This window comes from Aythya marila (assembly GCF_965140915.1).
Source record: "Aythya marila genome assembly, chromosome: 1".
Lineage (NCBI taxonomy): Eukaryota > Metazoa > Chordata > Aves > Anseriformes > Anatidae > Aythya > Aythya marila.
In genome coordinates, this window is record NC_139042.1 from 121,537,508 (window position 1) to 121,562,349 (window position 24,842).

General features: G+C 45.1%; 1 protein-coding gene across 1 annotated transcript; it reads left to right on the forward strand.

Moving 5' to 3' along the window:
* The first annotated feature begins 17,429 nt into the window (after positions 1-17,429).
* Positions 17,430-24,215, forward strand: UPK1B (uroplakin 1B). Its single transcript, XM_082784539.1, has 7 exons — positions 17,430-17,579; positions 18,119-18,319; positions 19,930-20,004; positions 20,751-20,873; positions 21,173-21,352; positions 22,248-22,331; positions 22,936-24,215. The coding sequence occupies exons 1-7, from the start codon at positions 17,511-17,513 to the stop codon at positions 22,984-22,986; spliced, it is 783 nt and encodes a 260-aa protein (XP_082640665.1). The 5' UTR covers positions 17,430-17,510; the 3' UTR covers positions 22,987-24,215.
* The last annotated feature ends 627 nt before the right edge of the window (positions 24,216-24,842 follow it).

The window sequence follows — 24,842 nt, forward strand, 5'->3', positions numbered from 1 at the left end:
AGTGTAAACTTAAAAGCAGTAGAAAGGGACACTTGCTCATCCTCAGGGATTGAAAGACATGGTTGCTTTTTAAAATGCAGCTAGTGTTGGAGAAGAAAGTGCAGCCACGTGTCTTCCCAAGGATCAATACTTCTTTCCTTCTGTCTGTCTCTGTCTTAGGAGATCACAGAAAAACTGGTGTACGAGAAGCCTGATGACCCCTTGCAATTCATATTGCTGCAGGTATGGTGTCGTGGTGTTGCTCAGCAGGGACTGCCTCTTAGATCCAGAACAGAAAGCCAGCTTTGCTGAGCATGCTGCAAACATGGTGAACTCATGACTTGTTCTCTCACTTTGTGCCTGCTCAGAACGGAGGAGGAGGAGGACAGAGCAGGAGCTGAATGCCTATGGTGCAAGTGCTCACATGTGCCCTTAAGGGAGAGGGAAGAGAGGTACAGGAGGGTGGGTGTGTGAAAAAGCATGATGTGAGGGAGAGAATGGGGTGGATGTGCCCTCCAAAAACATTATCTGACAGGTAAGGGGAGCCTGGGGAGAAAGTCAGGGCTGATTTGTGTCCCTGTGATCTGTCTATAGCTCCCTCTGTTCCACACTGGGAGCAAACACTTTTCCTGCCAGGTACCCCTATTCAGGTGAGTTGTATCTGCTGATCCTGAATGATTTTAAAACAGAAAATTCAGTCTGTTGAGAAAGAAAGTTAATTAGAAGTTGGAGTTAGAAACATTTGGAGCTCTCTGGGGAAAGGAGTAGCTCAGAGGAAAAGGAGCAGAAAGGGAGAGGGTTCTTTCCCTCTCTACCATCTAGTCAGTAAGGGGAAGCACCACTTCTGGGCACTGTTGGCAGGGAAATAGGTTCCCAAATGACTCTTTTCCTTTTCCTTTTTCCCAGGTGCAGTCTATGATAAATGCCCAGCAGGCAGAAACAGAGGGAATATTGGATGAGAGCAAAGATAGAGAGGAGTTTCTGGAACAAGTCCTGTGCACTCCTTTGGGCCCCTACTAACTTTGCTATTGTGATGTTCCACGTGGCCTTTGCAGCATCCTGCTTTTGCAACCAGTGGAAGTAACTTTGGAAATGTCTGCTAGTATCTCTGTTTCTTGATTTTTCATGTGATTGTGCTTCCCCTTTAGTATAAATCCTGAAATCTAGTGTCTTTATGGACACAAACTCAAATCTGAAAGTGCATGAACCTGCATGCACATATGGCACATTTTGAAAAGGCTGTTCTCCTGAAATCTTGTATGGTCTATAAAAATCCACAGCTCCCACATGTAGGCCACCACTAAATTCGACTTTTCTGTTCAGGGAAACCTCACAGCACAGACAATACAAGTGCAAAAGCAAGTAGAATTAAAAAGCAGCCCTGGACAACCCACAGTCCTCACTTTTTCATGCTGCACTGGTGGCTTACTGTCTCAAACTATGCAGTATCACCAATGCCCATCTAACACTTTGAAGTCTGTACTAGGAGAGGCTCAGCCAGTGTTTTTTCTGCTGTCTCAAAGCTCCTCTGATGCAAGGAGCCATCTCTTTGTTGCTTCCACACACTGTCAGTAGCTGTCTCACTCTTAACTATCCCTGCTGGGTTCAGATCACTCTGTTTTTGGTGCTGCCCTGCCTGTATCATTGCAAGTACAGTGTGTATTTTGATTAAAAGAACAGTAAAGCAACAGTTGCCTGCACGCTCTGTGGCTTCAGAAGGCACTGTCACTTGGGAATGTGAGAGGTGAATAAAACTAAACAAACCAAAGACACGCACTGGTAGCACAGGAACTTCAGAGTTAAGATACACTTTGCAAACATGTCATTTGAACTGCTTTTAATTCTCAAAACACTTGCAATGCTCATTTTCATACTTTCCAAGTGTCTGTTTTCACCCTCCAAAGGACGTTTGTATTTCTTGTCTCTTGTCTGAAGATTATTGAAAATGTGCAATAGACCATACTGTTATTTTGGCATCACTTCATGTGTATGTGCAGTAGGTGCCAGAAAGCTTTTTGTCACTACAGACTTTTCTCTTTTTTAGGCAAGTGCTCTAATTTCATGATGGATAGTAACATGTTCCCAAATGTCTGTCTCTGGCTATGAAGAGAGCACCACTGAAACTTATCTTCCATCTATCTATTTGCAGCTAAAAGTCTGATGATTAGGTTGTGTGATACTCCACAGCAGAGCCTGGGCCCGAAAAGTTTGGGAATAACAGAGGCAAGTATTTGGCATACAAATTCTGCATCTGAGAAGAGATGCCTTTCTATCTAAGACTCAAAAGAGATGAGTTAACTCCTGTGTTTCCAGGTTAAAGGCAGGAAGCACCTCTGTCATTCACAGATCACACAGATTTTCAAGGTACTATGCTCCCAAAGATAGCTAAAGATTAGATAACTTTTCATGGGTTTTGTAAGAGTTATGATGTGGTCCTAAGTGTCTAGGTCACACTGAAGCACTGAAGTGCTTTTGAAAGCCCTGCTTATTTTCAACATCTAGATGAATTGGGTTGCTTTTCAGACTCATACATTTTTGATCAAGAATTTGTAAGGGAAGTGCTAAAGCACTTCTGTGAAACAGGTAATGAGTGGAAGATAATCAACATCACATGAAGTTAGTGGCTAAGGCTTTCTAATCTCTATGGTCGCTGGTCAGCGCATTTTCCAAGAGAAAGAGGGGTGGGCATGTCTTTGAATTTTGTTGTGGAACAGAACTAAGGTACTTTGGGGTACGGCCATAGCTGTGAATTTCCTAGGTTTCTATCATTTGTATTTTTTTATTCTGTTTTACTCCTGAAAAACTTGTGAGTTGTGATGTTATCAGGCTATAGGCATGTGCCCTCAACTTCATGTCAGCTTCAAGAGTGTTATGCAAGGAAAGTTCCTTAATTTCTCTTTCAGACAAATTGAAAAGAGATGGAAAGTATTCCTCCTATAGGTGCTGGAAGTTTTGCAAGAAAGGCTCTACACAGTGTTCCTCAGCAATCTCAGGGCCAAAATTTTCCTTTCATGTGTTGAAGACAAGGAGAAAAGATAGATTTAAAATGGAAACATTTATTACAGCATTAATTCCAGAGTGACTGTCCCTTTTCCATAAATTCTTTCCCAAACTTTTGGATCCTTGTTTCTTCTTCATAAGTGGACATTTATCACCATGGCATTAAACTGTCATTAAATTTTTTGCCTTGGGTGCTCTGAAGGAATTAACAGTTCATTGTGTGTAACCGAAACTACTCCATATAAGTCCTTGTGGCATGCTAGTCACTGTATATTTGAATGCCCTCCAGTTGTGTGCTAAGCAACGTGACTAACATCTGCTGTTTGTTTTCTCCTCTGCACAAGGGAGAATGAACTGACGTGCATTCTTTTAAAAAGGGTGTTTAGTGTTGTGTTGTTGTATTTTTTTTTACCCACACCTGCATATTGCTTTGTGTTTCCAATGGATTAGGGTAAGTCACAGAGTGGAAGATGGGGAGGCTAGAAATAGTTTCTAATTCCCAAGGGTGCTTACTCTATAGTTCAAGACGGAGAGTGAGCAAGCACAGTATTTTCACAGATGAGAACTGCTGTTGATCCATGAACAGACGCAGAAGCATGACGTCCAGTTTGGCTTACGAATCACATGGTCTTGAGGTGCACAGAGCATTTCTGTTGTGAATCTTGGATGCCATGGGGCCAATCAGACAGAGATTGTACACACCTTGAGATAGGTGTCATGGATCAAAAGGACATATTCTTTTTCTGCTGTCTCTGTATGGAACTTAAAAGAACTGAGGTGCCCAGGTAATACTAAAGTTGCCAGTGTAGTGCCTCTAAGCAATTAAAAAAAAAAAAAAAAAAAAAAAAAAAAGTGTTGTAACTGCTGATTAAAGGTCTTTTGAAAAGTTCACCCTGTCTCTGCTCTGTTTCTTAGGTGGAGGGCACAAGAATGATAGCTCTTCAATGGCATGCCACTTATAGCATGAGACATTTCATTGTGACTCACTGGGTATGAATCATGGCTACATAACACCAATTTTAAGCTAGTTTAATGCCATTGATTTTGAAGTTTCACAATTATGTGAAACTTGAAGTAGGCAGCAGCAAATGTTCAGAGAACTGTGTGTCTGAAATGGAAGAAATTAACCTCTAGGTAAACTCTAATAAAGAGCTTAGCTCAGAAGACAACTCAGTCTGAAGACTGGGGACTATGGGAGTGCTTAGGAAGGGAATATACCAGGGCAAACTGATCATACCCTCTCTGACATGCCTTCAGGTTGTATTCAAGGGAAAGTTTCTCCTGATTGTTCTTATAGCCAAAAGAAATGCAGAAGAAAAAGAAGAAACATGCTGTTAAGGTCAGGCTTCAATATCTGTGGCTGCATTGCCTTTTGGGCACATTGCTTTCATGGACAACATTGATGTAGCAACATCATCAAAAGTTCTTGGCCATACCTCAAACATATCACAAATGAAAAGGGAAACTGACTTGTTGAAGTGACATTGTCTGATGAACAGCCACCTACCATCCTCTCCTGGGGAAAGGTGATGGGCTGGAATATCACTTCAGAATAGCAGAAGTTGGGCAAGGCAATCTCAGATTTCTATACTCGTAATTCAAGATCAGAAACTTACTGCAGACACTGCAGTGCTTGGTCTGGTTTTGAAATGCCTGGTGTGAAGGAATGGAATGGCTCTTTTTTCCCTCAGGGATATCATCCCAATTCCTTGTGCAGCTCCTGTCCCTGGTAGGAAGAGCTCACCCTTTTTTTACCACAGAACTAGCTGCCTTCCAGCTTTCAGAAAGCCATCTCCATGTCATATTCATCCAGGAGTCTGGGGTGAGCTTTCTGTCATTGCAGAAGTTGGGAAAAACTGCGGGTGTAATTTCATTAACTGCAGGAAAGTAATACCGGGGAAGAAACTAAAACTATAAGATGGAATCACTTGCTTTGTTGTTGTTGTTGTTGTTGTTGTTATCTACTTTGAGACCAAAATTAAGCTTTTTTTCATTGCCAGCCATTAAAGTGGTAATAGATGGAGGAACACAGGTCTACTTAGAGCCAGTCTTATGAAGGTGGACAGGTACCTAGTACAGTTTGCAGGTGTGAAAATGTAGGTAATGTAGCTAAGGGAGTGCTACACCCAGCTTACCCTGGCTATGAAAACTTCACTAAAAACTGACAAGCCTTTAAGGGAAATGCCTTATTTGGAATCACCTGGTCCTACACTTAAAAACTCTTCTTACGAGCTAGAAGCTAGGATCCATATGAGGGTTAGGGATTTTGTGAGAACAAGAGGTGACCTCTGTCCTTCCTCCTTCCCTTCAACCAGTGTCTCCTGCTATGAAACAGGAAGTAGAGGTGAATAAACACATAGAATAGCACAATTGCATGCTAATGGGAAAAACATGTGCTATATGAGCCATTGAAGAAAAACTGTTCCCACCTTAAAAAGCCATTGGTGTTTGGACATATGAGTAGACATCAGGGAGAAGGCTACATTAAAATGCAGGCAAGTGGGTGGTCAGAGAGACATAAACTTGTAAAACTGACTTAAACTTGCATAAACATCATAAAACACACAACAGGAGTCCCTCTGAAGAGCAGAGAGATGCCTGCTCTGTCCTGCTATTATTTAAGTATTCCCTTGGGTCTAGCATAACATCCTGCCTCTTCGCAAGAAGATCCAGGGAAGGGAAGTGTCACAAGTTTGCTGAAAACCCAGGGTATTGAAAGCAATGGGAACTCTGCCTGGCAGAGAACCCACTTTTTGGCCCTGGGACACCGTGCACCAACTCTGCTTATTATTTGAATCTGTTGTAGCATAACTGCGCTCTTTTGAGAGACTCCTTGGCTGTGGCAGGATGCTATGATGATGATGATGATCTATGTTTGACAAGGTGGCTGGAAGTGCATATGGGAGAAGCTCAGTTTGTTCTCTAGAGCAACAGCTCCCCACCTTTTTCACCATTAGATGTCTGGATGTTTCCAAATGAGAAGCAAAGCTTAAGAAATGTAAGAGCTGGGAGGAGTCCGACACAACTATAAACAGAATTAATTTTCTTGTTAGGTTTCAGAGCCCTCTTAGAAGCTGTTCGTAAACCTTCATGGCTCTTCAGAAATCGTGTGTTGAAACCTGTAGCTTGTATCTTGCAGAAAACGAAGGTTGAAATTTAACCTTTCCTGTATGTCTCCATGAGAGGGCAGCACAGACCGGCGGAGCCTTCGCTAAAGGCTTTTAAGAGGCAGGATAACTTTATACAGTTGCTCTCTAGCTCACCGTGATTTATGTCCGTCAGTGCAGCAGCTACAAGGAGAGAAAAAGTCCATGTAAAAGGACTTGATGGTCCAAAGTACAGCTCCATCCTTCGCCCACCTGAAACTGAAATTCAGTTTGTGATTAGCTGGGTGCAGGTTTGATGAGGTCAAACCTCATGTGCACGACAGGATCTGCGTCTCGCAGACTTCTCAGGGAAGTTTCCAGTTAGCTAATGAAAGATTAAAAGAGAGTTTCAGAGGAAGTGCTTTGGACAGTACCTACAGTTCTGTCTACGCAATCAGTTGCTGTGAGATGCCAACCACTCCCTTGCCAAAGCAGAAGCTGTCAACCCAAGAACCCTATAAACTCACCCAAGGCATGCATGCTATTTATTTCCAACCCAGCTCTCCTAAGCACTGCACCAGCCAACACCCCTCTGCAATTACTCCGTGTTCCTACTGCTGAGACTCTTGCAATGCAGCTTTATCTCGACCGTCCTCCCTCTTCATTTTGGGTGCTCCAACCTTCTGCCAAGATGGGTTGTGGAGATGTCGAGATAAATCAGACATAGGTTTGAAATACTTGAAGTACTTGGCTTACAGCAAGCATGCTGCAAGCAGGATAGTGGCAGGGAACTGTAAGTAGATGGCAGTGCTCCACCGCCAGCCCACTACAGCCTCTCAGATCAGAGGCAGCTAATGCAGAGGTAGGTGAACAGGCTGGATATGGGAGGAATGAGGTATCCTGAAGCACCTTTCAGTAAAGAGCTGGAACAACTCCTGTGAATAAATTTCTTTGTCCCCTTCCAAACAAGCAGTAAAAGTCTGCAAGCAAGAACTCTTCTTTCTACCATATTGCAGCTCTTGACTGACACAGGGAATTTTGGAGGAGGGATTTTTAATCACCAGCAACAGCAGTTCAGCCACTGGGTCCAGACAGAACAGCTTGTTCCCGGTCTGTTAGATGAAATACAAGAGAAATACCAGAACCAAAGGAGTACCACGGTGCCAAGGCCATTCAGGACCTGAGGCCACATGCTAGCAGATATATCAACACTGGCACCTGCATTCTTTCAGAGGCAGTAATCCAGAAAGCCCTAAAATTCACAACCAAGAGCAATATGGAGGCACCTTCTAGCAGTCCTTCCCAGGACATTGCCAGCCTTTTAAAGGAGCTCTCTCAAGCACAAGCAGAAAATTCTGTGTTCTCAAAAGTCTGTTCTCCTGCCATACATTTTGCAGGGTCCCAGTCAATCCTTTTCTAGGTACACTGAGATTTCTAGCCTCCTGTGAACCTTCCCTATGGCCAGGGTCCTGTTCAGAGTGAGCTAGCCTGCCCTAGAGTGTTCTCTCCCTTGGCCAGGTGCCCTGTGAGCATATTCTGGTCATCACAGGGAAGACTCCTCACTAAAACACCCTTAAACTCTTCCTGAGACTGACAGAAGAATGCTTGGAGGCAGAAGTGATAGCTTTTATCAGATCAACTAGTAGATCTGCAAAAGATGTGCAAGAAGGGCACACAAATCCTTCTTCAGGTCTGCAATAAAACAGCAATCCTCAAAGTGAAGTGCAAGTCGAAAACATTTGCTTTGAGCAGAGCTTCATATCTACGAGAATAGGCCAGTGGAAGGAAAAGGTAGGTGGTATATGGAGAGAAGAGACATTAATAATAATGAAGGAAATGATAAAGTAATGGTGCCCTACAGGAAAGAGGTAGACTTCAATGTGTGGGAACACAACAAGATCAGTAAGGAAAGGGGAGATCGCACATTATAAAACCACTGTCCTTGTAGCATGCTCAACATTTCCGTCTAGCAGACTTAGGAGCATTAGCTCATTTTTGTGCTGTCCTTCAGCATATGGGCTGAGAGGTTAGAGATGATGTGGCTGTATGATAAGTGCTCCCTGCCAGTAAATAGGTGCTTGTGAGTCCCCAGGACAGCAGTTGCTTGCTGTATACTTTCCAAGGCTTTCCATTTTGGCCAGATCTACCCAGGACTCATTCTTTTCCTCTTTTTAAAGCCAACAGGAGGGTCCATAACATCCTCTGATGATTTATATGTACTTCACAGCCACTCTGCTGCTGAGGACCACAGCCCGGCCTAGTTAATCCCTCATGACAGGAGGAGAGCAGAGGTAATAACCATCGCTATTTCCCCATGCCCTCCACTGCTTGGATAAATGTTCAGCCTGAAAGACCCAGCCAAGGCAGCCAGGCCCACCAGAAGAAGCTGAAGATGAGATTAAAGAGGAAGCCGCGTCCCATTTATGTGGCCCATGATGCCCCGTCCCCGGAGGTGTTAAAGGCCAGGCAGGATGGGGCTTTGGGCAACCTGATCTAGTAGGTGGCATCCCAGCCCATGACAGGGGGGTGGAGCTAGGTAATCTTTAAGGTCCTTTCCAACCCAAATGATTCTATGATTTACTTGCCCTTTTACACCATCATAGGTGTTGGCTGGGGAATGCCACTCTTGCAGGGCTTGGCTTCCCTTCCACATCAGCAGAAACTCTAGCTAATGGGATGGACCCAGAGCAGGGTTTGACTTCAGGACTCTCCCAGACTCCTCTGTGCTTGTTTTATCTTCTAGTCTCTGTATATACCAAAAAGTGACCTCCAGGTTGCTGAAAGACCTAGGTGGGATGAGCAGATCTAAGATGTAGATACTTTGGTCAGGGTTTTTCTCTGCAGAAATTAGCCTCAGATCTGTGATGAGGCTCTCCTACTAGTTTCTTTCATAGTCTGCAGAATAAAAGAGGCTTCCTTAGGGGACATTCAGAGCCCAAATCTATCTCAAGGTACTCAGGAAAGCACCCTGAGGATCTACTTTGCCAACAGTAATAGCAACTAACAGAGATTACCTTTTATAAACATTCACTGTTTGTCTAAGCTTTTGGGCCAAGACCACTGAGGAATGGAGCCACAGCAGCTGACTAGGTTGTTAGCAGTAGAATACTGGAATTTAATTTGTTATCACCTATATCCAGATGAGCAAATTTCAATATAAGCTCTAGTCCAAAACTCCCTGGGGAAGCAGTTCCCAGCCTGAACCTAGTTCTTTACCAGACAGAGCAGCTTCCTCCAACTTGTTTGTCCTTTCCGATTGCTCACGTATCAGAAGGACAAGAAATGATCTGTTTTGAAAGGCTGAAAGTACAGATTTTCATGTAATCACATGATTTTAATAGCTTAGATTCCATGCAAACACTGAAAATCACAAGTCTTAAAACCAAAATACAGCCATGTATCATAAATAAATAATAATAATAATAAAAAAAAAGAGCTCATGAATAAAACTCTATCACACAAAATTAGAAGAATAAGGTGTAACCCCCTCTTTCCATGCAATATTAAGAAACCACAGTTGTTGAGAGTGTGCTTTATACATCTCTTCTTAGGAATGAGGAGTGCAGTGCCATATTCTTGGGTGGGTTATGCACTGCCAAATACCAGAACTACCAGCATCACAAAGATGCCTGTATCTGGCTTTTCTGTAGCACTCTCTACCGAGGTATCTGAGGCTTTAGAAGTTACTTTCCACATTCCGCATCACACTAAATATATACATACAGTTCTGCTTTCCACTCTCTATATTTCCAGGCCTAGATGGAGGGGCTAGCCCATCAACCTAGTGGTTTATCCAAGCCCACTATAATTAGCCCACGGTTGTTGCTAATGGTATGCCATTTGTCTCCCCACACTCAACACTGTTTGGTAAACATTTTCTGGGACAGAGCTGCTCTCCCCTGATCTCCCTAGGTGGTGTGCACTTATTTATTCCCCTCACCCTCTCTCGAGATGTATCAGAAGTGTCAGAAGAAGGGCAAAACTTCACGAAAGGTGGAAGCAGCTGCAGCACAAGCCACAGCCCAGCCAGCAGGGGAGCGGAGGCAGGAGGCCAGCCGCAGACCCCAGGGACAGGGTGGACATCTGCCCCTTGCCCCCTGTGTGGAGGCAGCAGGAGGCAGCCAGCAGGAATTCCCTGTTCCTCCAGGGAGGGCCTGGCACTTGGCCACGGCACGTGGAGGGCTTGGGCGGCCAGAGCCAGCCTCAGCCCCCCACCTGGCAGGGGAAGGAAGGTTGAACTGTGGATGGGGAAGCAGCTGTTCACAGCCCTCCCGGGAATGCAGGAGCAAAGCCAGGTGGCTGGGGCTGGGGACGGGGCTGCCAGAGCGGCACCCTCAGCAGGAGGTCACCAAGGCGGTGGCTCAGCCCACAGGCAGCACCTTCTGCAGTGTGTTGTGGCAGGGATGCTCAGCCTTGCTCCGAGGATGTCATGCACAGTGGAGGGACATTCATCAGGAAGGACCCCCTCCCTAGGACAAACAGAGGGTGCCTGTCAGATTGAACCTGTGCATGGGTATTGCTGACAGTGCAGCCACACCGTGAGGGATATAAGGTTTCCTGAGCCCTCTTTGTGTTTTCACTTAAATGTGAGACCTGATCTTTGCATGCAACATTGAAAATGCAGCAAGGAGCCTCCTCACCTGTGGATAGAAGTGGCTTCGTCATGATGCTGGCATGAGGCAGGCACAGAAATGTCTCCTGCCAGTTTGGCTGCAATCTCCTTTTCCTTTCTGTGTGCTGTCTTCCTCCCCAGCTACCCCCCTCTCACACTCTTTCAGTCTTAAATCATTATTTCCATGCTATAAAGAAAAGACATTCAAAGAGTGCAGGAAGGTGAAAGGGTGTTCTTAGGGGTTGGGAGCAAGGTCAGTCCATTAGAATTGCCTACAGCATCTATTCAGCATTTATCAGCAGCTTTGTTCTTTCTTTGGGCATTTTATATCTCCCTCCCATGCCCTATTTTGAAAAACTAAGGCACATTTAGTGACAGGCACATTCTCACGTTGCCTTGTCTCCCATAGAGCTCATGGTCATAGTGACAATTTTCCCAAGGAATTTCATTTTCTACCTCCATCTCATCAAGCAAAACCCCCAACTGCAGTGTCTTCACACCCAATCCAGCACTCTGCTTTTAATCTACAGGCAGCAAAGGTGTGCACAAATGTGGGTCTATGTGTGCATATGCATGTGTAGAAACCACATGCACTTGTATTTTTTCTACACATCCCTATACACTTGTGTACATGACTTTTTGGGAGGGGTGCAGGCATTTGTGATCCTGTAGCATTTGCAAATGCAACAATTTAAAAAAATGTATGTATCTGTCTATACGGAGCTGTTGGCATGTTCTTATCTGGACTATGCAAGCACAGATGCAGATCTACAGGGAAGGCTGAGGCAGCTGTGGACAGCTCACTGGGGGTGCCCATGGTGGCACCTGGGCTCACATGGAGTGGTTTGTCAGCCACACCACCCTTTCTTGCTCAGGCCAGGTCTCACATATTCTTTTGATGTTTGTTTTTGACTTGTGAAGAACTCTTAAAATGTGAAGCTCCCATCACCCATCCCATCACTGTTCAGTAGGTTGGGGTTTGCACACAGAAATGAACACCAAGCACAAGCAGCTGTGCCTTTGCCAAAGATTAGATCAAGGCTCTGGTAATAAGAATGATGATTTTTGGCAGATTTGGGCTGGAACGTGTAAGGAAGGTGAGAGAAGTGCCTTTGCTGTTGTGTTCCTCAGCCTCAGCCCCTCCTAGTTCATCACAGGCCAATCACTACATATGTATGTCCTCAATTTTACTCTTCATAAAACTGAATGAGTTAAAAATCCATGTGGCCCAAGGCAATGCAATGTTCTCCCCATTTTTCTCATCATCCATAGTGTCTTGCACAGTAGCCAACACCTACATTTTTGTTTCTAAAAGCACCCTGGGTTAAAGAAAATCAAAATGGCTCCAACCCAAACTACTGTATTTTTCAAGTCTTCTCCATACAACACAATTCAATGAAAACACTGATACTCGTTTATTCTCTTTTCTAGTCAGTGCATTCTTCTTATACCACATTCAAATAATGGTCTGGCAATCCTAATATTTATATTTACTTCCTTCAAATTTACCTATACTCTTTAAAGTTCAAGTGTCTCACACGAGTGAGTCACTCATCCACCCTTTGGAGAGTACAATGCTAGAAATTCTTCAAGCTTTCTGTTTTCGGCACAACGACATTCCGATACAATCTGAGAATCACAGAGACACCCTCTGGTCCCACAGGAGCCAGGGAACAGGTTTGGCTAGAAAAAAAAGTTTTCCTCATGTGATGGGCACCCTACCAATCACACACGACTCTTCTCAAGCAACCTGGGCTCTTTAAAGACCAGGCGAGACAGGAGAAAGGGGGCTCTTTTTCAGCTGGACAGGTGTGTGTGGTTTTCTGCTGGGAAGCATCACCAGGAGAGGGGTGAGTACCTGGCTTTGGTCACCATCTTTGTCTTCATGAGGCAAATCAATGAGAAGCATCTGGTACAAGAACACAGGCTTTTATGTTAAATGATTTTCATTTCAGACCCTGGGCTGTGTTTAGTATGTGGGAGGCTGGTACCTGGGTGAGGTTAACTGCAGATGATTATTAAGCATTTCTTTTTTTTTTCTTCTACCGCAGGCTGTGTCTTCTATATGGCTGTTTTAATTTGTTTCATATTTTTTTCTCCTAAAGACTAGGGAGGAGGAAATGGGAAAATTAGATCTGTTGCCAACATGTTTGAGTGTCAAAAAAAAAAAAAAATCATCACAGAGAAAGACAAATCCTGTAATTCCCCCTCACTTGTGAAAATATAAAGTATATATTTAAAAAAAAAAAAAAAAAAAAAAAAAAAAAAAAAACACTCTTGTTTTGGCTCTGCTGAACTAATGAGGGAGAGAGGAAAAAACTACCTCCCAGCTCTATTTCCGAGGTAATTATGCCTGATGATGATTTAGCAGCCGCTTCACTGTTCACATAGGCTTCATTTCATAGCGATCTCTCTTGAAAGGAAACTTAATTAGTCTATGACCCCTGCTTGATGCTGAGCTTTGTTTTTGCTTTATATTTCTCCCCTGGTAGCATAAAATAACTGGCTGGCTTTTCATTTTCTCGGAGTGGATGGAGGCTGGAGAACAAGCTGCTCTCTGCCAGGGGTGGCTGCCTTTCACTGGCAGGTGGAGTGACGGGAGAGGTTCGGTGGGGCAGGAGGATCATGTGCATGTGTGCTGGAAATCTTTGCCTCAAAATAAATAAATGACGAACCACCACTTGTAAAACATCCGCCGTTGCAGCAGCAGGGTCCAAAAGATTCATCAATAAAATATTTAATTGCCTCCTCTTAAAGGCAGTGTAACCCTGCAGATTTCCCAAACGCTTTGAAACTGCCTTTGTTTTTTAAGTCCCTTGGGGGCTTATAAAAAGAAAAAAATCAGAAAATAATAACAACAACGGCAATAATGATAATTAATAATTACGAAGTTGGTTTACCCAAGCCTTGCTGTGCAGGACACCCTAGTGGGTTGGGCAGGTCTGTGCCTTGCCTGGGGCGTCCTACAGCACCTGCACTGCTCCTCTGATGGCTCCTCCTCACCCATTTCCCTCTCTTGGCACCCCACCACTGGTGTTCTGCTCGAGCTTGTAGAGACAGGCCTGGGAAAGCCAGAGGGCTAGGAGGAGGTGGCTGGATGGGGTGAAGGGCAGGGCAGGGCCCCCGGGCAAGGATGAGGTTTCAGCAGCTGAAAGGCTGGGTTTGTTTAGTTGTGCTCAAGTGGTTCCAAGCCTTTCAGCTGAGGCATCTGGAGGCTGCAGAATCCATGGGAAACAGTACAAATGCACCTCTTGTTTCTGCCTCCTTGCACAAGGGGAGAAGAATGCCACGTAGAGCTACCCAGGGAGGTAGCAGGGGGTGAAGTCCTACAGGGCCCAGCCATCATGCTCATGTACTGTCCCCACTCCTCTTCCCACCCTCCAAGGGTGCTGCTTTGTGCCAGCCCTTGCACTCCAGGCCAGGAGGGACATGGGGATGTCATGCCTGTGATGGTGGGCAATGGCTTGAGCATCCCCAGCTGCTGCCCATGGTGTGAGGGGCTGGGGGTCTTCTTGTCCAAGGTCCCTGCAGGCTGCCTAGGACCATGTCCAGATGTTTTTTAAATATCTTCAAGGAAGGAGACTCCGTAACTCTGATTACATGGAGGACCTAGGGCTTCACAAGGGCTGGGGTGAGTGTTGGCTCTTTGTAGAAGCAAATGGTGCTCACAGGAGAGGTTTTGGACATCCTTTTGGCCATGGTGTTGTGACTCCATCATGAGAACTGGCACAGAACATGTGGCGATCAGAACAGGACCCACTTCTACATGAGGCAATGCCAAAATTATTCTTATCCATGGGCTTTTCTGGCTATAGATGGAGAATAAATACACTAAAGCAGGGGACATTCATCTGTAAGGCTACTGAAATCCTGTCTCAGTCTGTAAAAATAGGGTGTAGAGGTTTCAAAAATTCAGTCAGAGCAATGTGTGTTAATTGATGCATAAGAGGCTGAGTCCACCCTGTATCAAGGCACTGCTGCCAGCACGACATCGTTTGAAAGTCTGCATGGGATTAGTCACCTAAAACACAAGGGCAGAAGCCTGACTTTTCAGACAGGAGCTTGAAGAGGATAAGGGAGAAGCTGCAGGCTGGGTCCTGGCCAGGTGTAGGGAGGGAAAGAAGGAGATGCTTCAGGAGGGATATAGGTTTTTGTGGGTTTTGTGGTGCAATGGGAGCAACAGAAGCCTTTCCAGAGCTCCTTGGGGCATGGAGCAAAGCCTATGGTAGTGATAACTGAAAACCTGAGACCACAGAGTGTCACAGCTAACCTTCAAGGTCCCCGGGATGTGCTAAGGAACACCAGGTCCATGCAAGCTTGCAGCTGAAATCCCAGGATCCGGCCCCCTTCCTTTGTCACAAGTCAAGTTTTTGAATATGTTTTGGATAATAGTTGCAGCCGAAGCTCCTGTCTCCTCAGGGGGTTCCCTGGAGTCCCAGGAGAGTGTGTTTGGGTTGTAAGATTTTCCTTAGCCAGCCCACGCAGAAGGCTTCCCTTGTTCTGAAATGATTTGTGTCCGCAGGCACGAGCTGCTGGCGCCTGTCTCTCTGGGAGGTGGGAGGAGGACTGCCTGCCAGTGTCACTCCCAGGGGACGGTGGCATCATGCCTGCGTGCAGCCTGCCTCAGGCAAGGCAGCAGAGTTTTGTCTCATGCCTCTGCAGTCATGCACCTGACCTCAGTGCTGTGCTCTTGCTTAATGCCGCTTAATTCTGAGGGACAAGGAACAGGCAGGGTGGGAAGTCACAGATCTCCTGCAGCTTCTTTTAGGTGACCACCCCCATACAGGGTTTGAAATGAAGTCCTAAGATTCTGGAAAGCCCTAAGTTGCCTAGATTTTTGGCACTTTCTATTTGATATCTGTGTGGTGGTGACCATTCCCAGCTTTCCTCCCAGCTGCAGCATTCTAGGAGATGGGTTTACACCAGAAGAGGTCCCCTTTCTGGGACTGATGTGCCTGCAGTAATACCTGGCCAAAGTGAGGCAAGAGAACACCAGGTCCTGCCTACAAGAAGAAATCCAGGTCGTAGGGAAACAAGCGTGTGGGCTGGGTGGAAAGTCCAAGTGCAAGGGTCTCCAAACAGGTGGCTAGTTAAAGAAAATGAAGTAGTTGAGCTGTGCCCTTGGGCAGCCAAGAGCAAGCCAGGTCTAGCTTCCTTCAGTCTGAGTGCTGTTGTTATGCTGCAGAGGTGTCTGTAGGAGAGAAGGGAAGGATAAAGACATTTCTGTAGTGTTAAGGAAAGGGTTGTGACTTTGTTAACCACACTTAGCATGATCTGTCGTGCTAGACACACTCAGCCCAGCTCTCTTCATGGCAGCTGGAGCAGACCTGCTTTTTCACATGGCAGTCAGAGTTCATGCACCTGCCTTCAAGCAGGGAAGATCTCCTTGCTTTTTGGACTGTGCTCTGACTTGTGATGTCTTTCAGCCAGCAATAAGTAAAGGCTTTTCTAAAATCCCTGCAAGGATTACGGCAGGGGTTTCTACAGCTTTCAGATATTTGGAGAACCAGTCTGTCTCTGGCTTGTCAGGGTCTGCAGTATTGTACTGCAGACCACATGTGGCCAGGCACTGCCCAGACCTCCAAGGCAGTTGATGTGACTTCTGGACATGCTGGCTGGCCAACAAATTTGCAAGTTTGGCAGCTTCAGGTTGATCTCATAAGCCTGTACAGAGCTGTGCAGCTTCAGATGTATTTATTGTGCCAGCATCCAACCACCTGGCTGGGAATAAGAATGACTTCTTACCTGGGAAACAATGACTATTCATGATATCTTGAGGAAATGCTTGGAGAATTCTTGAGGAATCCCAAAAGGTTTTTGAAGAATCACAGAGTTGGTCACCCCAGGAACACAGGGCACGAGTGCTGGTACTCCAGCAGGGGAGGAGTTCAAGCTGCTTTTTCCTTTGCCAGCTCAAGTTGGGCCCACTTCAGCCTTTCGTTCGTGGCGTCTGTTTTCTTAACCACCCAATAAACGCAGCTGTCTCGGGGCTGGGGTTATTCTTCCTCCCCCTCACCATGCACACATGCGCTCTGTCCCTTTGAAACAAGGGCTCCACCGGTCCTGGAATTTGGGCTTGTTTCTCCAAAAGGCCTCACACCTCTGACTAGTGCCTTTATGCCGCTCTCTCTGGAGGGGGATGAATCCGAGGCGGGGCGCCTGGGCCCAGCCTGCAGGATGTAGCGCTCTCAGGAATTTGGTGGGAATGCTGCTTGGCCTGGCTCCCGTGAGCCAGCTGCAGCCTGAGCAGCTCCATCCCTCGCACCTGACTGGGGATGAGGGCCCCGGCTTTGGTTCCTGGCACGGGTGGGAGAGGGAACTACCCCTTAGCAACGTGCTGCCAAGCCCTGCAGTGCCAGCATGTGTGTGATAGAGCTATAGCACTGCAGTTACCAGCATGGTCCCGTGCTGGTGTTGGCCAGGAGGAAATGGCCAAAAGGATGGATGGCATGCCCTAGGATAAAGCTGGCTCCTTTGAAGGAGGAGCAACGTGAGAGCTCTGAACTCATCCCTTATCTATCCTGGTGGGTGCTGTTGTGCCTGTGAAAACCTATCCAAAAAGTGAACTGAAGCCAATGGCTGTGCACAGAGTTACCCCTGTCTTGTATAGCTCAACTGTCAGGGAGAGTACAAGTTACCAGCTTCACACCTAGGGAAGTCTTTCCTGTGGAGTGGGGGTACAGAAAGGCTGGCAGGTTCTCTCTATCCTTTTCCATGGGGTAATTTTCATTTCTGAATGAAGATATTGTACCTGTCTAATTGACAACTGGTTTTTGTTTGTTTCTTTCTTTCTTTCTTTTTTTTTTTCTCTCAGGTTGTATGAAGAACTAAAGATGGCAAAAACTGAAAATGGCGTACGCATCTTTCAGGGTCTACTAATCCTGGGGAATGTGGTCATTGGGGTAAGTGAAGTAGGACAGGGGTGGGTGGGTGGCTTCCTTCCAGTATGACACTTCTTGAAACAGCATTTTCCAGCCACGAAATCCCTTTGAAGTCCACCAATAAGCAGAGCAGTACAGTGTGAGAGGAGAGGTAAAGGAGAGTTGTGCTGGCTGGTCATTTGGGTACGGAGGGGACAACAAGGGACAGAAGAGGCTGATCCACAAGACCAACATAATTTCTAGAGGAACAGCCCTTGCTGATGACCAGCATCTTTCCAACCAGCTCCTTCCATATAGTGAAGGGAAAATTTGTGTTAATTCTTTCTTAACATCCTCAATTTCTAGGCCTAACATTTCAGGTCTAAGCTGGGTGAGTTCAGCTTGCAATCCTTGTGTTAAGGCATGATAAAAGAGATTGTAGAGTTGGGCAGAGGAGGAATTGAGGATCTCCTGTTGGGCAGGAGGGTGAAAGAAACAAATGCAGGCTTCTTCATTTTGTGTCTTTGTTATTTCTTTGGGGAAGCTTGATTTAATGGGTTTCCCCAACTTGTACTTCTCAGATGTGCGGTATTGCCCTGACAGCAGAGTGCATCTACTTTGTGTCCGATCCCCATGGTCTCTACCCTCTGCTGGAAGCCACAGAAAATGACGACATCTATGCTGCTGCCTGGATTGGCATCTTTGTTGGCTTTGCACTCCTTGCTCTGTCTATCCTTGGCATCGTAGGAGTTATCAAGTCCAACAGGACTTTGCTGCTGGTGGTAAGTGTAGCAAAGTTTGCCCACTGATTCTTGACAAACTGAAAAAAAACTGCTGGTTTATTTTCCCTGCTCACCTTGATAATCACCCACTAAGCTTTTATTAGTGAAGACAGCTTTTATTAGTGAAGAGGAGCCAAAGGATCTTCTCCACCATGGCTGTGTTCTCCCACAAGGTGATACCTGTGAGGACATATGCATGACAAACTCCCAAACCAGGATGAGGGAATCAATAGTGAGAGCTGCAACAGAGGTATAAAGTCACGGGCTTGACCCTGACCTTGCCCTGGAACCATGCAGAAACACTTGTGCAATCACATGCAGCTGAGATGTGGTTTAGATTCTTGTTTCTCCCCACCCCCTACTGCCTTTCAGCTGTCATGTACCATTCAGTTTAGGAGCTTATAAGTAATGACTGCTTTACAAGGCATTAGTATGTGTAAGTATACCAAATATGGGTGCAACTGACAACATTATACATCAGCAAGCAAGCAGAAATTACAGGGGTGAGGACAGAGAGCTTTGGATAAGCCAAAGACAATGTTAAGGCATGAACAAAACTATATAATTTCTTACTTAGTCCCTCAGGTTGACAGTGGTGAACTTAATTGGTGCTTGCATTAAGGAAGGGTAGAGCTGAAAACTATGCAATCAGCTCTCTCTTGAATTAATGTAGGATGGCAGGGTGTCCGTTTTAAACAGGAGACACTTAGAGATCTGAGCTCTTGTGCCAGAGAATTCACTAAAAAACAGCTGATGGAAGAGAATTTCTGAATTTTAGTGTCTTGGCTGAAACCCAAGGCTGTGGTATAAGAGAAAACAGAGAATACAGGGGGCAGAAGCTGGGGTAAAAAGAAAACCAATGCCCTGAATATGAGGGGAAAAAATAAAAATAAAAATAAAAATAAAAATAAAAATAAAAATAAAAATAAAAATAAAAATAAAAATAAAAATAAAAATGTGAGAGTAGAAATAGACACATGAAAACTGCAAAAGGAATATGGAAAAGGCTAAAAGGAGTTGTGCTATGAAAGGAAGAGAAGCAGGTGAGAGGTTCTCTTGAGGATCAGTTTTCATGAAGGATCTTTGCTTACAGAGTAAGAGTGCTGAGGATATCTGATGATGCTGGGGAAATCCTGAGATCAGGAGGATCTGATCAACCCATTAAATTGCACCTTCTTTTTCCATAAAGTATGAGGTCTCCTGCTACAATTGAATAGCTTCTTGCTGAAAAGCTATTAGCTTGCAAGTGGAAGTGAAAGGAGGAGACGTGGCACAAACATAATTTGCCAATGAAATACAGCGATGAAAATGGCTAATGTTATTCTAGGGCATGTGGGGCAAAGAATGGCATTAATGCCATTCAATGAGGTTCTGATGAAATTACGTCTGTGAGATGGAGTGCAATTCTCATTATCTACCTTCAGGAAAGCAGGCTGCAAACTGAAAACAATCACAGAAAAGGGCTACATGAATGTTCAGAGGAAAAGACTGGGGAGACTAGGATAGCCTGGCTTCTTCTGGCTTGAACAGGAGTCGGGGCTTAATCTTGAAAAACACAGAACTGGAAGAAACTGCTTAACTAAGCCAATTCCGCTCTCTCTCTCCCACAGTATATTATTCTGATGCTGATCACTTTTGCATTTGAAATGGCTTCTTGCATCACGGCAGCAACTCACCGAGACTTTGTGAGTATTGTTTTCCTCATGTATTCATGCAACCACATCAGAAAATGTTACATTTCTACGGCACGGTGCCTCCTGTTTGGGAGAGTAAATGGCCTGTGTGGTGGTACACTGTAAGCTCAAAGGACTACTGCTGAGATACAATAAGACCCCACAAGGGAAACCTTCAGCCTCATTATTCTAATGAAGGAAATATCTTTGTTGTTTTTAACGTAGTTTTGTTATTTTTGATACTTTAAAATGTTTATAACTCTGCATCTAAGGAAATAATAGCGTGGGTTAGCTGAATCATCAATACAGTGTTTAGCCTTTCAGCTACAGGCTGATTAATCTATCATACATACAGACTACACATCTTCATCATTGCCACAGGCAGTGTTACTAGTGAGGGAAAGATTACGTGAGTAACTGCAGATATTGGTGGGGGGAAATGACCTGTGGCACTTCAGCTCCAAGCAGCATATCAAGTGTAACCTATAGCTCCTGCAAATCTCCTGGGATCTGACATCTGGAGGGACTTGCTCAAGAGTCATGATCAGGATCTATGTTTGTGTTGCTCCTGCTCCTTCAGTCTGACTCATTACCCTCCTCTGTGTAAAACTGGAAGAGGGAAACCTTCATTCCTCTCCTCTATCAGGACACTGACATAAGCAAACAAACCCACCCCACATAACCCCATATTTGCTTTACATGGCCACTTAATTACATAGTTCCTTCATTTTTTTTAATTTTTTTATTTTTTCCTGCAGCTTACACCAAATCTCTTCCTGAAGCAGATGCTAGAAAGGTATCAGAAGCCTGAGGCAGACAATAACAATGACAAATGGATGAGTGAAGGGGTCACAAAGACATGGGATAAACTCATGCTTCAGGTAATAATAACACCGAAAATGCTCGTTAATAACTAAATGCCCTGCAGCTCTGGAATTTCAAGTCCTCCTTGGGGCCACTCCCTAATAAAGAGGATGGTATCTGCCTTGAACCTTACATGAAGTCCTGCCATACTCCCTATTTCGCTCATTTATCAGATGGCAGACTGTCAAAGGCAGGAACTTCAAGAATCTTTCCCATAAATTCATGGTTAATGACTAACCAGCCATGTGCAGGGTCCAGTCTTGTCCAGGGCCGTGATCTTGGCTGTTGAAGAACTTTCCCTTCTCTCTCCCCACAGAATCAGTGCTGCGGAGTGAACGGGCCCTCCGACTGGCAAGAGTACACATCTGCCTTCCGCACGACGCACAGTGATGCTGACTTCCCTTGGCCACACAATTGTTGCATCTTGGATTCTCAAGGGCATCCCATCAACCTTGATGGCTGCAAACTTGGAGTCCCTGGCTTCTTTAAAAGCAATGTAAGGTTTTCTCTGCTTTTTCCAATTAACTTGTGTTGGCCAAAGGTGTCTTGATGTTAGGGAAAGAAACGAGGAATAGCCTTCCTCCTCTATTGTAAGCTACAGGTGTTAAAAAGGTTTCTGGAGGAGAAGCAATGCCTGTAGGGTCCTCGTCATGTTGAACACAGGACAGATTGTGATAAAGGCATTTCTGATAAAAACATTATTTAGAAAACTCTTCCAGTGCCAACTAGGGCATCTTCTACATGCAGGTGGACCGCAGCTAAACCAAACTTACCCCGAAGATACAACATGAGTGAGCAAGTCAGCAGTTCTCCTCTTCAAGGCAGTTGCCATAACCAATGGAGAACAGATGTCAGGGGAGGATGAAGAGGCTGTCTTCTGGCATGGTGCCCCAGAAAATGAAGAGTAGGGCATCTCTGAAAAGTGGAGGTTGTTTCCTGTGGGAAGATCCAGTTACTGAATGCATCACTGGCTGAGCTTTCCAGTAGACCAGCTTTTCCTATTCAGACAGATTGCTGGGTCATGAGCTAACAGGCATTTCTAGAGGGTGTTCAAGTTTCCAAACTAGCCTACACCTTCTTGATTATGGAGGCCATCTCTTTGCTGGCTGTGTTTGGTTACATATGTTTATTTGGCATGTGGATGTCACAGAGAATTTTCCTTGAAGTGTTTAAGATGGATCTACTTTGTATTTGGAGCTAGAAGCAGATAGGCAGTCTGCAAGTTGTCAATAAGCAGTTCAGTTCTGGCTTGTCTTCTTGAATTACACAAATTAAAATAGGAGAGGAGCATGCCACTTGACTCTCTCTAAGAGGTGGATGACCTTGTAAAAAGGATAAACTTTGAGCAAAAGCTCAAAGCTGGTGTTGATTCAGGCATGGTTGTCTTACAGGGTTGTTATGCTGCTATTTCTGGGCCAATGAACAGACAAGCCTGGGGTGTTGCCTGGTTTGGTTTTGCCATCCTCTGCTGGACTGTGAGTACTTAATATTTGCTTTTATTTCCACTTCTCTTTCCTTGCTATTCCACACCCAGTAGGGCGGAGGTAGATGACAGCTGACACATTTTTTAAAAATCTGTAGATGATGGTTATTTATTTGTCACCAATCTGCTTGTAGCCAGTTCCACTAACAGGGCTACATTCAGATCTTCCCCTCCATCCTGGCTCCCACACTTGAAGAGCTAAACGGCCTGCCAGCCTGCTGTGGCTTGCTGCCACCTCAGTAATACAGCACAGCAAACACAATGTGCAGACACTTGTTTTTTAAGGGCATTGAATCATCTGAACTGCAATCATGACAGGTAATCCAGTATCTGGTTCAAAGACTTTGCATGAGTGTTTCAGGTGTTCTGGGTTCATCAGCTTCATGACAGATAATCCCCAGTGAGCTGACTGATCCAGTCAAATAGTTACATCTACACATATCTTCTTTCTTTCTGTAAGCCTCTTGTGCCTGAATGGACTTTGCTTATCAAAGTCCACTGTTGCTCTCTTCTATCAGTAGGACTACATGGGACTCAGGGGAGAGGTATGGAGAAAGAAAGGGGAGTAGAGAGACTTAGTAGTCTTGTTTTTTCAGTTCTTTGTCCTCCTCGGCACTATGTTCTACTGGAGCAGAATCGAATACTGAAGGCCCGGTGTCCTCAACGTTGTCCTGAAGCACTCCGTGAAACTGCATTCGTCTCCTGCTCCATGTTCCTTGTGCCACTGAGGATTTGAAGTTTTCCTGATACCTCTCCCATATTACTTTCGCCCCTCCAAAAACTTGACACTCTGAGTTGATCCTTCTAGGAAAGAACCTTCTTGTTCCTTCCTTGCCCCTTGTTCTGCCCTCTGGCTGAGGTACAGTCCTTCTTCTGCTGTGCAAGAAATCCTTGGAGCATAAGATAAGAAATGATCCGATTTCTTCTGTGATGACATCAGAGAGGAAAATGCCCAGGTGTGCTTGCTCCAGAAAAGTCTCTCTCTAAAACTAGGCTGAGTGTAAATCGTAACGCTAAAGGCTCTGGCAAGGGCTGTATGAGCAAAGCTGTAACCTCCTGTGACCAATAAAGACGGACGCTGCAAGGGAGAGGACTGCAGAACTCTCTAATGTATTTCATCTTTCAACTTCTGTTCCTGAACTCTGTCACCCCGTGCCTTCGAGTAAGGCAGATTCTCTGAGAGTTTAAGTGTGTCAGCAGTAAAGACGTATCACAGATAAAAAGCCTGTTGCTAGTCAGGCCCAACAAAAGGCTTGCTCACTCCTCTGCAATACGCTACCTGTATCCAGGCCTACCTCCTGTGACCGATGAAACTGCTGCCTGTTCTCCTGCCTTCAGAAGTGCCAGTTCATGAAAAGCTCCACTTGCTAGCAAGCGACACCACCAAAATCTGCATGTACTTCACAGAAGATTTCACTAGAATTTGTTCAGAATACAAGGGGTCCTGTGCCATAGTTGGCTTTGTGAAAGTGGGAGTCCCACACCCCTAAATCATTGTGCTTCTTGTGCCAGCTACCTACAGGTACATGGTCATGTCTCCTTTGTACTCCTCCTCCCACATCCCCAGATAAGGCAGGACAGGCATGAAATAAAGCCAACAATCTTGTGAAAAATACCAGCAAGTTCCTTAGTGAGCCAAGTCCAGTTGGTGCATCAACAGTTAGAAATCTCACTCGGTTCAATAGTGGTAGTTTACTTTGGCCCAGACTGACCTGCTGTCTTTCCTGGTGGATGTTTCAGTTACATGTGTAATGTAAACGTGCTCCTATGTAGAGCATTTTAAGGTGAAGCCTCTTCCCAAGGTGTTCTGGCTCAGGTTGTGACAGTTTGCCAGCTGCTGTGATGCCTTGTTTTTTGTATACTTGCCAAAATGCTAATTAAAAAGAAGTGGAAGTGAAATTTTCCTTTTGCTCATGATTCTGTGTTTGGGAAGGGAAGATGATGAAGGCCTGTATCTGGGACATCCTGGGCAGTGCAAGGTGAGGCCTTGTAGTCCTGTAAGCCCATCCTGAAAGTCTGAGTATGCAGTGCCGTGATGCATGGTGCTACAGTATGTCTGCAGTTCAGTAGTCCCTCACTAGAGTACTGGTGGAGAAAAAGATGGTGAATACCTTGAAGAAGAAACAAATCCCTGTAGCACAGAAGTGTTTTTCTTTATGTGTGTGCCTTCAAAAAGGAAAATCCCCATGGATCAGCCACTCCGGTAAGGGAGATCATATGGAAAAGTCCTGTTTTAGTGGGGTGGTGATGGTTTTTGAGAGCCTGGACTCTCAGCAATTTCTGTAAGGACTGCCTTGTGTCTTCAGTACTTTTTTGTGAGACTTGAGGACATGGATAGTCCATGGGGACTGTGTATGTCAGTGGTCTGGGCTTGTTTTATGAATGCCTTTTATGTTTGTTTGTGTGTGTGTTGCTGAGAGCTACAATCATACATAGATCTAAATAAATCTGAAGAGAATTGGTGTCTGCCTAGGATAGGCAGCAACAGCAAAGGCTTAGTTAA